The sequence below is a fragment of the Vanacampus margaritifer genome, chromosome 1, assembly GCF_051991255.1.
Source record: "Vanacampus margaritifer isolate UIUO_Vmar chromosome 1, RoL_Vmar_1.0, whole genome shotgun sequence".
Lineage (NCBI taxonomy): Eukaryota > Metazoa > Chordata > Actinopteri > Syngnathiformes > Syngnathidae > Vanacampus > Vanacampus margaritifer.
In genome coordinates, this window is record NC_135432.1 from 64631233 (window position 1) to 64644943 (window position 13711).

Below are 13711 nucleotides of genomic sequence, written 5' to 3' on the forward strand. Positions count from 1 at the left end.
AAAATAAACCAACGCATAATGAATAGACTCCAATTGAATTAGCGCTCAAGAAATTGAGATAAGAGAAAATTCGTTTAATTAATATAAGTTGACAGAAACGCACTTTATTGAGATATAAATGTGCACTATATAAGTGCACTCCATTTACCATTTTTCAGGATATAAAATGTTGTCCATGTCACTCTGCTCTAGTGGGATGCATTGATGATAGTTAACGGCTAAAGCTTTTTTTTTTTCACAATTTGTTTATTTTGCATTTAATTTCAAAAGTTATTTTTCCCCCCTCTATAATTAATTTTATCCTGATGCCAAAGGAGTTTAAAAAAAAGTTTTTTACCCTAGCATTTACCCCCAGCATTAACTAAATAAAGTCAATGTTTGTTGTTGTTGTTATGTTTTTTAAACGTGTAAAATGTATCATATAAATGACCATATATTCCAAATATTTGCAATTTGGAAGCACATACCTTGGGTTAAAGTTTTCCATCATGAATAAATGACTGATTTGGCAAGGTATAATCGGGCGCCACGTCTCAGGAAACACTCAGCATGCTTGAATTTGTGATTGCCTTCCACCAGGCTCCTTTTTTGTCGTACGCAAAACAATGTCATAACGATTCTGCTCATGTCGTCTGTTTCATAGCAGGAGACGGGTCCGAAAAAGTCGCTCCAGTACGGAAGCCACAGAAAGAAAGAAAAAAAAAAAGTTTTCCCAAACAAATCATCCTGAGCATTAAAGTTCAACTAAGCCATAATCATATTAGTGACCGTAAACACTAAAATCGAATAGCAACTTGCCATGTATTTTTTTTTTTTTCTTAATGTAGATTTCTCCTTGAACACTTTGTCCTAATTTGTCAGCATAAAAAAAAAAAGATGACGCCTTTACATTCTGCTCTTTAGGTAATGCTTTAAGGCGGTAATAGGATACACTTTACTGAATTAACCATTAAACTTAATATGTAGAGAGGAAGCCGGGCCAGGGTGAGAGACACTGCCCTCCACAGCAAATTGGCAACCATTGCACCCTTTACATTCCTATTCCAAACTTCACATTTGAGTTGCCTTGGCTTTGTTTTTGTTTGTTTTTCAGAGCGCGGCAGCAGCGCCCAGTCCGGTCATGGGTAACATGCCCCCCAACGACGCTATGCCAGGTGGTCCCATGCCTCCGGGCTTTTTCCAGGTATCGGCCAGCCGCAAGCAATCCATCAATTAAATCTGCCAATCAGTCAATCAAACGTCTTTTTGTCAAGTCCCGCCTCTTTTTAGCAGCACTTATTGAATTGAATTGAATGTGATTTCCTTTTAATTAAAGGGAGTTTTAGAGCTACACTGAAAAGAAAGAATCAAGTTGTAGTATTATAAGAGAAAAGTTGTAATTTTATGACTATTCTTTAATATTTTGTTCAGACACTTGTTTTGAAATTTATTCTTAAACAGTTTTTTTGGGGGGAATATTAGGACTTTTTTCTCATCTTAGAAGATTACAACTTTAATATAATGGTGCAATGATTCTTGGAACATGATGATTTAATTCCCATTAGTAAAAATTTGTCATCATATTACAACTTTATTATTAAATAATTTTAGCTTCTAACAAGATGGCTACTCTTGTGACAAACATTATTTTGTATATGTTTCTCATTAAATTCAACATTAGGACTTTTTTTCTCAAAAGTCAAAACTTGTTTTGAGTAGTCGACCCCTGCATACTCAGGGTTCAACACCCGAATGCCATTGGTGGATTTTATTCCCCCCAATTTATTTTCAATATTTAAAAAAAAAATTTTTTTTTAATTTGGGGTGTTTTTGGTTGTTGTTTTTTCTCCATTCCCGTTAGTGTTTTCTGAAGAATTTGTGGGATTAAAAAAAAAATTTAAATTAAAAAAATTAATAAATTGCGGGTCGGCCCAATCCCTATCCCCGCAATTAGTATTATTATTATTGTCATCTGCGTTTTCTATAGGTGAATGCTGGGGGAAGCACACAAAAAGCACCATTTGCTGTGAATAATATCAATTTTTGTGGCCCAAAAAAAAAAAGGGCTTTTATTTGAAGTCTATAACGTCCCATTCCCATTCTTGACATCCCGCCGTTCATTCCTCCATTCACACGTTTGTCCTCTCCCACTCCTCCATCCTCCATCTCTGCCTCTGCGACGCTGCGAGCGGCTCGCATCAGCACATCGTAGCGCCACCGCCGCCGCACATCAGCTAAAACATTGTGTGTGTGTGTGCGGCGGCGTGATGGACAGCTTTGGCATTTGGCCGAAGCGCGATAAGGAAGCGGGGAGGGACGGAGAGATGAGAAATGTGAAAGATCACCTCCACCTGGACTCGCGCTCAACCACCCGCCACCATTGTTTTGGTGCTGTAAGCAAGGCGGGGAGGCTAATGAGTGCATACGTAAAAGGGGATGGAGTGAGCGAGAGAGAGAAAGAGAGCAAGGAATGGGAGAGCTATTTTTAACATCGGTGGGGGTGTAGTGAGGGTCCGTGTGTGGCGTTGAAGGGACTTATTTGACAGAGAGCGTCGCTTGTTTTCCGCAAACGCGTTTCCTGGTCGCAGTCGGGAGGCTTCTTAATCCCTATGTCGACCATTTTCCACGTGCTGATTGCAACACGTCAAGCACATAGTCCCGTTGGCCTGTCGCACATAAAGCCATTTTGTACTTGAGGAAGCACGAAAGAAAAATGTTAGCCACTTTAGCGCTAATTCTCAATGTGTGCTGGTACAGAGATAGAGTCGCTAAAATAAATTAAACGCTCAAATTGTGCATAATGTGCTAATGGCTCCTATTTAAAAATATATATATATTTGACTTTTAAGTAAAATAATTTTTTTTTTAATCCTCGAGTATCCCTGTGAACAAACAGTTTTGGGAAGACAAAGTCTCTTTTTATTTATTCTTCTATTTTGAAGAGCAAAGTAATTTTTGGGGGCCAATTTATGTAAAAAAAAAAATAATAATAATAATTGAGATCCACTCAACTACATATAGTATAGTGTGTTCGAAAAGTGTAGTGAGTACCGGTTCTCTCCCCATAAATTATCCTCAAAGTTAGTCATCCATGATTACCAAGGGGCGCTTGCTCCAGGTATAACCCCCACCACCCCCCCCACCTTTCTTCTTTCTTAAAGGGACCACCCGGCTCTCAGCAGTCCCCCCACGCACAGCCCCCCACACACAACCCAAACAACCCCATGATGGGACCCCACGGCCAGGTAAGAGGCAAACACTCACTCTCCAGCAAACCTTCCTTCCTTTCATTCTCTCCAAAAGCCCACCCAAATGCAAGCCCCCGTCCCTCGACCCCATCAGGCTTCCTTTCACTTTCTTCCTCGTTGACCCTCCAGGTCCATTCGCCTGGTTCTGGTTCTAGATTCTAGAACCATAATCTCAACCAGTCACCAGCAGGCCATGCCCCTAGTCGGTGTCCGGGATCAGATGTCCCTGTATGGGATAAATTATTGGCTCCTCGCCCCTCCCCCTGGAGCTGCTTATGGGGGGTTGTGCATTTAGTCCCCCCCCCACCCCACACACACACACACCTCCCTTCTGCTTGCGTTTTCTCGCATCTTATGAATAAAACAAGTGGCCAAGCATGCGCTCACATCCTTACTTCAAACTTGGTCCTAAATAGAAAAATCCGAATTGGGGTTTAACCAGCGAGGTTACTAACGTCAAGCCCGAGCCCGGATCCTCGTTCTCGCGGTTTCTGGTTTCCCCGAGTCGGAAAACGCTTCCTCTAAAGTTTGATGTTGTTGTCGTTGGCCCCGACGCGTTTGCGTGTAACCAGCGTGACCGCAAGCCGAGTCGGCTTTCGCGACCGCAACGAGAGATGTGTGGCTTTACACGTCATCCGCCTCATCTGTCTGTCCTGAGCGTTAACTTTGATCCCAAGTCTCACACTTTTTTTGCTCTTTTTGCAGCCTTTCATGTCACCGCGGTACCCAGGTGGACCGCGCCCCGCTCTACGAATGCCAAATCAGGTACAAGGAACGCCCGCCCCTCTTCTTATTCAAATTGTGGCTGATCATACTTACCACTTCTTTTTTTTTTTTTCATGTTCAGCCTCCTGGTGGAATCCCGGGATCGCAGCCTCTCCTGCCAAACAGTTTGGACCCGATTCGACCGCAAGGTACAGCCTTTCATGTTAAAAAAGAAATATATATTCATTCATTTATTTTAGAAACCCCATTGTTTCGTGGTACATACTGTACCTGTATGCAAATCCCATCTCCTTAAAGAATAGAACGACTACCAGTTCGTGATGCATTCATGTCATCTACAACTTTGGATTTCTGCATTTCTGTTTACTTTTTTTTTTTTCAGTTTCTTTTTAACTTTGCCATGCAGTGATATGAAGAATAAAATATATAATAATATATATATAAATGTAAATGTAAATATAAATGTATTTTTTTTTTTTATCAAATTTAGAAAATACTCATCAGTAAGCTTGTACATGTACACTGTAAGATTTGTATGATTTTTTTTTAATCTGAAACTGAGCCACTGTATTTACCAAACAGGTTGCAGTCTATTTCATGTTTGAACAGCACTGAAATAAAATATGAATCCTTAAAGTGTGAACCTTAACCCTAAGTAAAACGTTTTGTTGAATATTTTCCTAAAAAAATTATGTTTAAGTATCGATTTCGCCCGCATATTGAATCGATTCGAGAATTTGTGCACTGTAACATCGCGATATATTGCCAAACACCCCTATTTATTATTATTATTTATGTTTTGTCTTTTGTTTGTTATTTTTAGTAATTTGCATTGAAGAGAGTCCATGAAACAGTGTCACGAATTTCTTTGCCATAAGAATGACCTTAGGGTAAAAAAAAGAAAATAAATTTGCTCCAGCCATGATTTTATTATTGCATTTTCTAGTCATTTTTGGAGTCATTTTACGCCCATGTGGTCTCATTGTGAGTCGGTGAGTCTGGCCCAGGACGACCGAGGTCTATGGCGATTCTGTCTGGAGATTACAGCCACAGGATTTGAACTAATGGGATTAGAACGCAGCCTAGTCTGCCCGTGTGTCTCGATTAGACTTGAGGGGCAGACCAGCTATCGACGGAATTAATAAAAGCTTTTTGGGTTTTCGTTTCAGGGCATCCGAACATGGGTGGTCCGATGCGGATGAACCCTCCTCGAGGAATGGCCATGGGCCCACAGGTACCACTGCCGCACCCTCACGTATACAGCTGTGCCTTGAGATTCCAGTGACCCAATTTACGAGCAGGCGCGTATTTAACGCAAGCATGTTGCCTTAAAACTAGCCTGGTAGCTTAATGCTAACATATGCTGGAAAATTCCATTGACTTGCTAACGGTTCAATTTGTTTCTCAAGGCACTACTGTACTTTCTATGATAAAAAAAAACATCTTGAATTTGACTTCTTTTTTCTTTCTTTTTTTATCTCTCAGAATTACGGGGGCATGAGACCCCCACCCAACTCCATGGGCGGCCCCATGCCAGGAATGAACATGTACGTTCACAGTCCTTCCTGTACTCTTTATGATTGTCGTGATCGTGTTGTTGATGTTCCACCATATCCCTGCAGGGGTCCAGGGGGAAGAGGGCCATGGCCAGGGCCTAACGCTAACTCAGTGAGTCGTCCACTTTTTACACACTACAAACATTAGCCTTGCCTCGTTAGCAACATGCGGCGCCGCCGTTGTGGTGTTCGGTGATATTACTCGGTTCTGGGGCGCCTTTTATTGGGATGTGATGGTCTGGTTTCCCTCCGCAGATAGCCTACTCCTCTTCATCTCCGGGCAACTATGTGGTGAGTTGACAAAAACTCTCGTATCCTTGATAAAGCTTTTATGATGGCGACAGTTCTGAATGTTCTTATTGGATTAATAATAATATACTCGACACATTTACTGTAATTTCTTAAGTGTAATAAGCTTTGTTTTTGCCAGAAACTAGTCCAAGCAAAATCCGTTGCATTATATAGGCGTTTTCATGTACCTGTGAAAAAGTTTTTTTTTTTGTTTTTTTTTTTGTTTTTTTTTTGAGATCTTGCGAGAGTACTTCATCTCGCACCAGGAAGCGGTGGAAGCTCCAATGAAGGCTTGAGTGTCAATAGCCAAAACTGTTAGCAAAGTAGTAGAGAACATCTCCTTACACACAAAAGTTTGAATTCAAGTATTTCCCACTCTATCAAATTATTATGTGGCAGTTGGATACTACTTGAATTTTTGAGCAATCAGCTTTTGAAGGACGATTTTCGGGCTATTAACTCTTTGACTGCCAGACGTTTTCAGAAACGGGTTGTCCCCGGTGCCAGCCGATTTTAAGCATTTTGACTGATCTTTCAAGGTCCATAGAAAATTATGTGTTTGGACTATGGAAACACACATACTACCAAATGAAAGATTGGACTCTCATCTTTCATCAGAAAAAAAAAGTTTGTTTCTACCTTATTCCGTTCTTCAGTAATCAACAACAGAAAATGGTTAGTTTCACCTCTGTTTTGAAACAAACGTCTTTTAACGTCTTTGGCACTCCTCCATAGGATTTTACTAAATGTTATTTAACGTTTTTGGCAGTCAAAGAGTGAACTTGTGGATAATACACGAGTGTGTCTAATTTAAAATTGTATTCAAATCTAAAACTTGCCATTCTAGAATCTTATTAAATATATATATATATATATAATAACATTTTTACAAACATTTTTTATGACAATGGTTATGAATTCACGTGACTCGATTTTCTAATAATTTTGGAATTAAAGCAACTCGGAAGTTAAAAAGCTTGACGCAAGGGCTTGTTGCTTCCCTTTGGAGGTTACATTATATTTCTGTCTTCTGATGGGTGTGAACTTTGACCCCATCCCTCGTTCTCTCTCCTCCCAGGGCCCTCCAGGTGGAGGTGGTCCACCCGGAACTCCCATCATGCCCAGCCCAGGTGGTGCGTCACGTACCTAAGAACCCCCCACCAATCCCACCCGCATCCTCTCCATCTTACCCACGTCCCTCACCGTGCATGTCTCCTGTCCTCATAGTTCTACCTCACTCTTGCTGTTTTGTCATTATTTGTACAAAAGCTCACCTCGATGCAGTCTTTTAACTCATCTTATTTTGTCTGCTTTGCTCAGATTCGACCAACTCTAGTGAAAACATTTACACAATGATGAATCCAATTGGACCAGGAGGCAACAGACCCAATGTAAGTGCTCATCTGATGCGTTCTGTTGTCTGCCATTTTGGTTTGAAGGTGCTGTTTTAAGGGGTTGTACCCGAACCTGCTCCTTTTTGGGAAATGATCCGATTGCCACCAAATTTGCACGCTATACCAGATAGACAGACAACTTCTTAATTCCTACTTTAACAACAAGTTCCTGTTTTTCTGCCGCTTGTGCCAGTTCCCAATGGGACCCGGGCCTGACGGGCCGATGGGCGCTATGGGAGCCATGGAGCCGCACCACATGAACGGATCGCTCGGTGCGTTTTCTTATGCTCGTTTTTGTCGTGTACTCGTCAAGTGTGATTTTTGACTCGAGTGTGACGTGATCCCGCAGGGTCTGGAGATATGGACGGCTTGCCAAAGGTGAGTAACCTCAACTTGAAATCTTAACTTTACTGAACTATGAACTACCTGACCTTACATTACATCCCTTGATCTGATTCCTTGACTTCTATAAAGAAAGCAGGGTAAGTCTTGTAGCGTTCCTAAAGGAACAACATGCGATCGGGAGAGTCACCCTCCGTCACCAGACGCATTCAAGAGTTTTTGATCGTCCCTTTAGGAACGCTACGTAGACTTACCTTGCTTTCTTTATAGGCATTTCAGCCGCCATTCCACGTCACTACGCACTGAATGCGTTGCGACTTAAATAACAATGGCGGCGTACGTCTAAATAAAGTTTCTACAAAATGTATTAAACTGGAAATGAGTTTTGAAAAATGAAAAATCTCATAGTTACGTTAGTAACAAGCAAATAAATAATATAGAGCAAACTTGTCATGACATTCGGGGTCCCTATTAACTCTTTGACTGCCAAAAACGTTAAATAACGTTTAGTAAAATCCTATGGAGGAGTGCCAAAGACGTTAAAAGACGTTTGCTTCAAAACAGAGGTGAAACTAACCATTTTCTATTGTTGATTACTGAAAAACGGAATAAGGTAGAAACAAACTTTTTTTTTCTGATGAAAGATGAGAGTCCAATCTTTCATTTGGTAGTATGTGTGTTTCCATAGTCCAAACACATAATTTTCTGTGGACCTTGAAAGATCAGTCAAAATGCTAAAATCAGCTGGCACCCACGGCATCCCTTTTCTGAAAACGTCTGGCAGTCAGAGTTAAATTTCCTACCACACTTAGCTTGCCTTGTACAAACCTAGCCTTACCTTATCTCACCTCACTTGGCTACTGAAAATATCTAAACTTAAATTACGAAACCTAGCTACTAGGGCTGTGCCAATTTTTTTTTAGTACGATTCAGAATCCATTTTAAATGTCCCAGAATCATTTTTGTTTAAATGGTTTTATACTGTCTTGCCATAGTTTGTGTGTGCTTTTATTGGGAGCGCTGTTCATGTTGTACATGATTTGGCCACTTAGGGGCAGCGTGGTTCCGCGCGTTCTGATATGCTGCTAAGTTGTAGCCACATTAGAGAGTAGAAGGAAAAAGTCACGATCAATAAAAGTTGTTTTTTTGCAGCGTAGGAATACCATATGCCGGTGAGTAATGTTAAGATGCTTCTCTGTATACATTCCTGAAGCGTTTTGTAGGAATAGCCGTTCTTTTGAGTGATAGAAGTGCCGTGAGTAGCGCGCTAATTAGCATTAGCATTAGCAAGTCAGACTGGAGTAGATCATGATGATTCTTTGCACATCTCTAAATTGAAGTATAAATCATTGTCAATCAAATCATTTTGAATGAAAAATCTATTCTGAATTGAATTGCAGACCCAAAAATCGGAATTGAATCGAATCGTGAGACAGTCAAAAGATTCCCACCACTACTAGCTACCTACTTTTTGCCAACCCTCAGTGACTCGCTCTCAATACCTGCATCATGATGTCAAGTTCCTCATTGCTTCCTACCCTTTTTTTTGTTTCCAGAGTTCCCCGAATAACATGGGGGGCATGAACAACCCTCCCGGAACGCCGCGAGACGACGGAGAAATGGGCGGCAACTTTTTGAACCCATTCCAAAGCGATAGTGTAAGTCGCAGCCTCGCCACATACCCCTAACGCTTCACCTTGACGCTGCCCTTGACGTACCAGTGGATCAATGCAAGCAGACAGGACCGGCAAATGTCACTTGAGCTTTTTTTATTTTTTATTTTTTTTTATACAATAAAGACCTTTTAATAAAAGGTGCCATCTGCTTGCATTGTATCGGCTTACTAATCGCCAACAAATTCATGTTGTGCGTGTGTAACAGTGATGTGTGATGATCAACACCTCATCTGCATTAATCAATGAAAACTATTAGATGGACCAACAGTTTGTTGTTCAAAGGGGAAAAGAGGACTGTTCAGACCATATCTGATCTTACCTGCCTGACTACCTTTGGCGTGCTAGCTTGCAGCTAGCCGGCTTGCGTCGTTAAAAACTTGGAAGCCTTTTACCATACTTACCAACCTACATTAGAATACCCACCTACTTCACATTACCCTTTCTTACCCTACCTTAATTACTTTAGCTAAATTGACATCCATACCTTACCGTTCCTTACCTATAACATGACTTGACTTACCTAACCTACTATCTTCTTAGCTAACTTACCCTAGTGTTTACCCTTACCCTTTAGCTTTAGCTCACCTAACCTACCTTACCAAACCCAACTTACTTTGTATCAACAGTATCTTTCTATATCTTTGGAAGTGAGACTATATTCCAGGAGCATTTTTGCAAATAGCAGTGCTGGGTGTGAGCGCCCCCCAGTGTTTAAATGTTGCACATCCACTCATTTTTGCCCTCCTCCCTCCCTTTCCCCCTCTCTCTCTCTTTTCAGTATTCTCCCAACATGACGATGAGTGTGTGATTTTATTTTTCCATTTTTTGGGGGGTTACTTTTTTACCTCCTGTTTTGTACCCCTACACCTGTTTTTTGTGTTTCCACCCACAATTCTTACCTCACCCTTGGATCGGGCCTCCCCCCTCCTCTTCCTCCTCCTCCTGGCCCATACCGCAACCCTCCTCACACCCCCCCCCCCTTCCTCACGGGTGAACCGCAGCCCTCGCCCATGTCCTCCTCCGGATCGGCCCTGGAGCTCGCCGGGACTCTGGGGGAAAAACTGGGCCCTCCGGGAGCATGCAAAATGGCCGCTGGGCCTGGCAGGAAGTCGCAGCTGGTCAACAAGAAGAGCCTCTTCTCGGACTTGAGACAATGAGCGTGGAGGAACGAGGACAAATGGAGAAAAAGGAGAGTGACACATGCTCGAGGACACTCTGGAATCTTCATCCTCAATTGGACTGATTAATTATTATAATTATTATTATTATTATTTTTATGTTTGTTTTTATTTTTAATAGTTTTTAATGTGTTGTTCCCAACCTCTGTTTGTACATTTTTAACAGAGGTGCTGTGATGATCTGTTTTTTTCCTTTTGTGTGTATGTATTGTATCATTGCTATTTTTATTATTGTACTGTTGTTATTAATTATATTGCTATGCTATATATAATTTTTTTCATTCAGAGGACACGTTACTTGGCAAGAGAAGACCTAATTATGTGCACACTGCACACATATGTCACTTCACTGCTCCCTGCTGGCAAAATTGTATCCCTGCATTATTGGCCTTTAAAAAATATATATATTACCTAACTTTTTCTTTTTTTCCTCAAAATTTTTATAAACAATTTCTTCTTTTTTTAACCCAAAGGATTTTTTTTCCCCAAAATGTTTTATTTTGTGTACTTTGCCTAAATTATTTTTGCTTTTTTTCTCTAATCTATTTTTCCCCCAATGTTGGTACCCCAAGTATTTTTTTAATGCAACTTCATTTTCAGCACCTATTTTTAACCAAATATTTTGTTCCCAACCCAACGTTTTTTTTTTTACCCCTACTTTTTTTTTTAACTTAAATTTGTTTTATTTTACCAATCTTTTTTAGTTTCATGCAGAGTAATGTACAGCTATATTTATATATGAACTTTTCTTTCGTTAGTATTTGTTTACTTATGAGCCTATGAAATCCTCTTTTACACAGATATCCTGCAAAATAACCATATCAAAACTGTAAATGAAGAACTGTCATTTATTCGCCTTTGACTTCCATACAGAACCCAGCAAAGTGGTAGAAGTGTGACTTTTTTTGTGATAAAAGAAAGTGTCACATTCCAAAAGTGTTTAATGCCTTTGGTTTAGCATCATGTAATTATGTGATGCATTCTCTATACGTTATCCTGTAAATATCCTGCCTTCTCTGGGTTCTGTGGGAAATCCAAAACCGGAAAAATGTCATCTTGTATCACGCTACGGTAGACCAATTTTGCAGTTTTTTCCCCCCTTCTTTTCATTAGTTTAGTTAATTATTTTTCCTCCCATTTGTCTAAAAGGATGAGAAGGATGCTGTGTTGCTGTGTAAAAGTGCACAAACTTGTGAAAGCGATTTTTACGTGAACTCTTGCTCTTGCTGGCACGATACTGCGTCAGTGTCCCATACAGTTCCGGCAAACTCCTGCCAGCACTTTACTGGGTTCCGTGTAAAAGGCAAGGACGGATAAATGCCAGGTTTTTGATGCTGTGATTTTGCAGGATCTCCATGTGAAAGGTTGCATTGTTTTTACCAAGTGTTATTATTATCTTCTAGCTGCACCACTCGTAGCAACGGTGTAAATATGCAGATCTGGGCAGCACTGTGTCCTCATCTGTGTGATGCCATCAGGCCGCCAACCAGACCCACTTTACAAGGTACTGATGCTTTTTTTTTGTTGGGCGGGACGACCCCCCCACCCCACCTTCCCCCGCACCTGATACCCCCCCACCTATGTTGCTTTGCTGTTGTTATCTTTATTTTCTCTTTGAGGCCTGGGCAGGTGATGCGTCACCTCTGACTGTTTGTTTGTTTGTTTCAAATGTATTTTGCCGATAGTCAGCAATGGCTACAAATGAATTTTGACGTCACCCCTCACTTTGGCCCAGGCAGGGGTGGCATAACAATCTTGTTTTTCTTTTTGATGGTTCAGCAAGAATGAGTTTGTATGCCTTCCGTAACGTTGAGGTCCAGATAGGGGCGGCAACCCTGTATTAAAAAAATAAATAAATAAATAAAATAATTTTTCCCTTCTCCCTCATAATTGGGCAACAATGACTATGACAGAATTTGGACACCTCCCCACCCCGCCTCCCAGCTTTGCCCCTGGTGGGGCGCCATCGGCTGTCAGATTTTTATTAATGTTGAACTCTCCCATATTTCTTTTTTTATTTTATTTTATTTTATTTTATTTTTTGTAAATACTGTACAATGCATTTTTGATATCATTGACATGTTTTGATATTTCAAATCACAGAAACTTACTGTGTGCGTGCGTGCGTGTGTGCGTGCAGTCACGGCGCAGGATGTGCGCATTCTCAAGACTTTAAATGGAAACTCGGCAAATGTTTATTTAAAGAAAATGCAGAATAGAGGTCGTAAAATTGAAATGTCATGCACAATTTAACTGTGAATCGGACAGAAGAAGGCCATTTTGTTGATACATATCCCTTCTTCTGAACTATGAAGGATTTTTTTTAGGTGATGATTTTTCAAATGCGCTTGTCCAAAAGTGCAGTCTTTCTTTTTATTGTTTCTGTCCACAGCAATGAATATTTCTGTATTTTTATTGTGCTGTTGTAAAATATTGTAACATTTGAAAAAGAATGGGGGTGCAGGGGACAACATTGAGGACTGTTTCTGTTCAGTTCCTCATTTTATTTTATTTTATTTTATTTTAGCAGTATTGAATATGAGGCATTGTGTCCACAGGGGGAGGAGGGCTTTGCTTTGTTTCATGTTAGGGTAGTTTTCACATCCTAAATGTCTCGTGTAGTTTAAAGAAAAAGAAGACAAAAAAATAGTTATTCCTTCTTATTCGTATGTTTCTTTATATTGTAAATTTTCTTTAGATGGAAATAAATGTTATCGGGGGAAGGTGGAAAAACTGCACTGACAAGTGTGCTTTTTTTTTTTTTCATCAAGTTGTCAGTCATTTTTGCCTGTACCCCCCTCCCCCCTTGTTGTAGATACATATTAAAACAAATAAAATGACTTCACTCCTTTTGCCATGAACAGCGCAGCCACTTTGTATCGTGCCCACCATATTATCTTTTGCTACTGTATTTGTTTGAATGTACACTATATTATAATAGTTTTTATTTCTTGGTTTCACTTTGAGAGCAACTTTGAATTCTGTGCCCTACAAACTCAATGTATGCTGTGTGTTTTTATGTGTTTATTATTATTTATTTAGATCTCGTGGATCAATGTTTTTCAGTTAATATGGGTACAACTTGTAAAACGCCGGCTCCATCTAGTGGTATACAAAAGTCACTGTGTTAATGTTGCAGTGGTTTAATGTTTTTTTCAATGCCTCTCTTTAAGAAGGTTTGTCTTCCTTGAAAATATACATTATTTGAATGTCACCATTATATGTGCACAGGAATTATGCTGAGCCTAAGTAAACACCCCTGGAGAGTAATTAGATCACACAAGAGTCAAACTTTGTTTTTAGAACACAAAATGAAAAATC

The 13711-nt window shown here is 40.2% G+C and overlaps 1 protein-coding gene across 7 annotated transcripts in view; it reads left to right on the forward strand.

The window, feature by feature from the left end:
- LOC144048752 (single-stranded DNA-binding protein 3) overlaps positions 1-13251 on the forward strand; it is a 37608-nt gene extending 24357 nt beyond the window's left edge. The window contains exons 5-19 of one of the 7 annotated variants that reach the window (XR_013293420.1): positions 1094-1183; positions 3141-3224; positions 3933-3992; positions 4075-4141; positions 5123-5187; positions 5439-5500; positions 5576-5621; positions 5765-5800; positions 6879-6933; positions 7121-7191; positions 7388-7466; positions 7544-7572; positions 8689-8708; positions 9093-9194; positions 10214-10364. Coding sequence is in view for 5 of the 7 variants with exons in the window: in XM_077561030.1 (XP_077417156.1) it covers positions 1094-1183; positions 3141-3224; positions 3933-3992; positions 4075-4141; positions 5123-5187; positions 5439-5500; positions 5576-5621; positions 5765-5800; positions 6879-6933; positions 7121-7191; positions 7388-7466; positions 7544-7572; positions 9093-9194; positions 10214-10369 (1002 nt within the window). In the remaining 2 variants the exon portion in view is untranslated. Of the gene's footprint in view, positions 1-1093; positions 1184-3140; positions 3225-3932; positions 3993-4074; positions 4142-5122; positions 5188-5438; positions 5501-5575; positions 5622-5764; positions 5801-6878; positions 6934-7120; positions 7192-7387; positions 7467-7543; positions 7573-8688; positions 8709-9092; positions 9195-9990 lie in introns of all 7 variants that reach the window. The other 6 variants (XR_013293419.1, XM_077561038.1, XM_077561030.1 and 3 more) reach the window with 6 other exon arrangements.
- Positions 13252-13711: the final 460 nt, after the last annotated feature.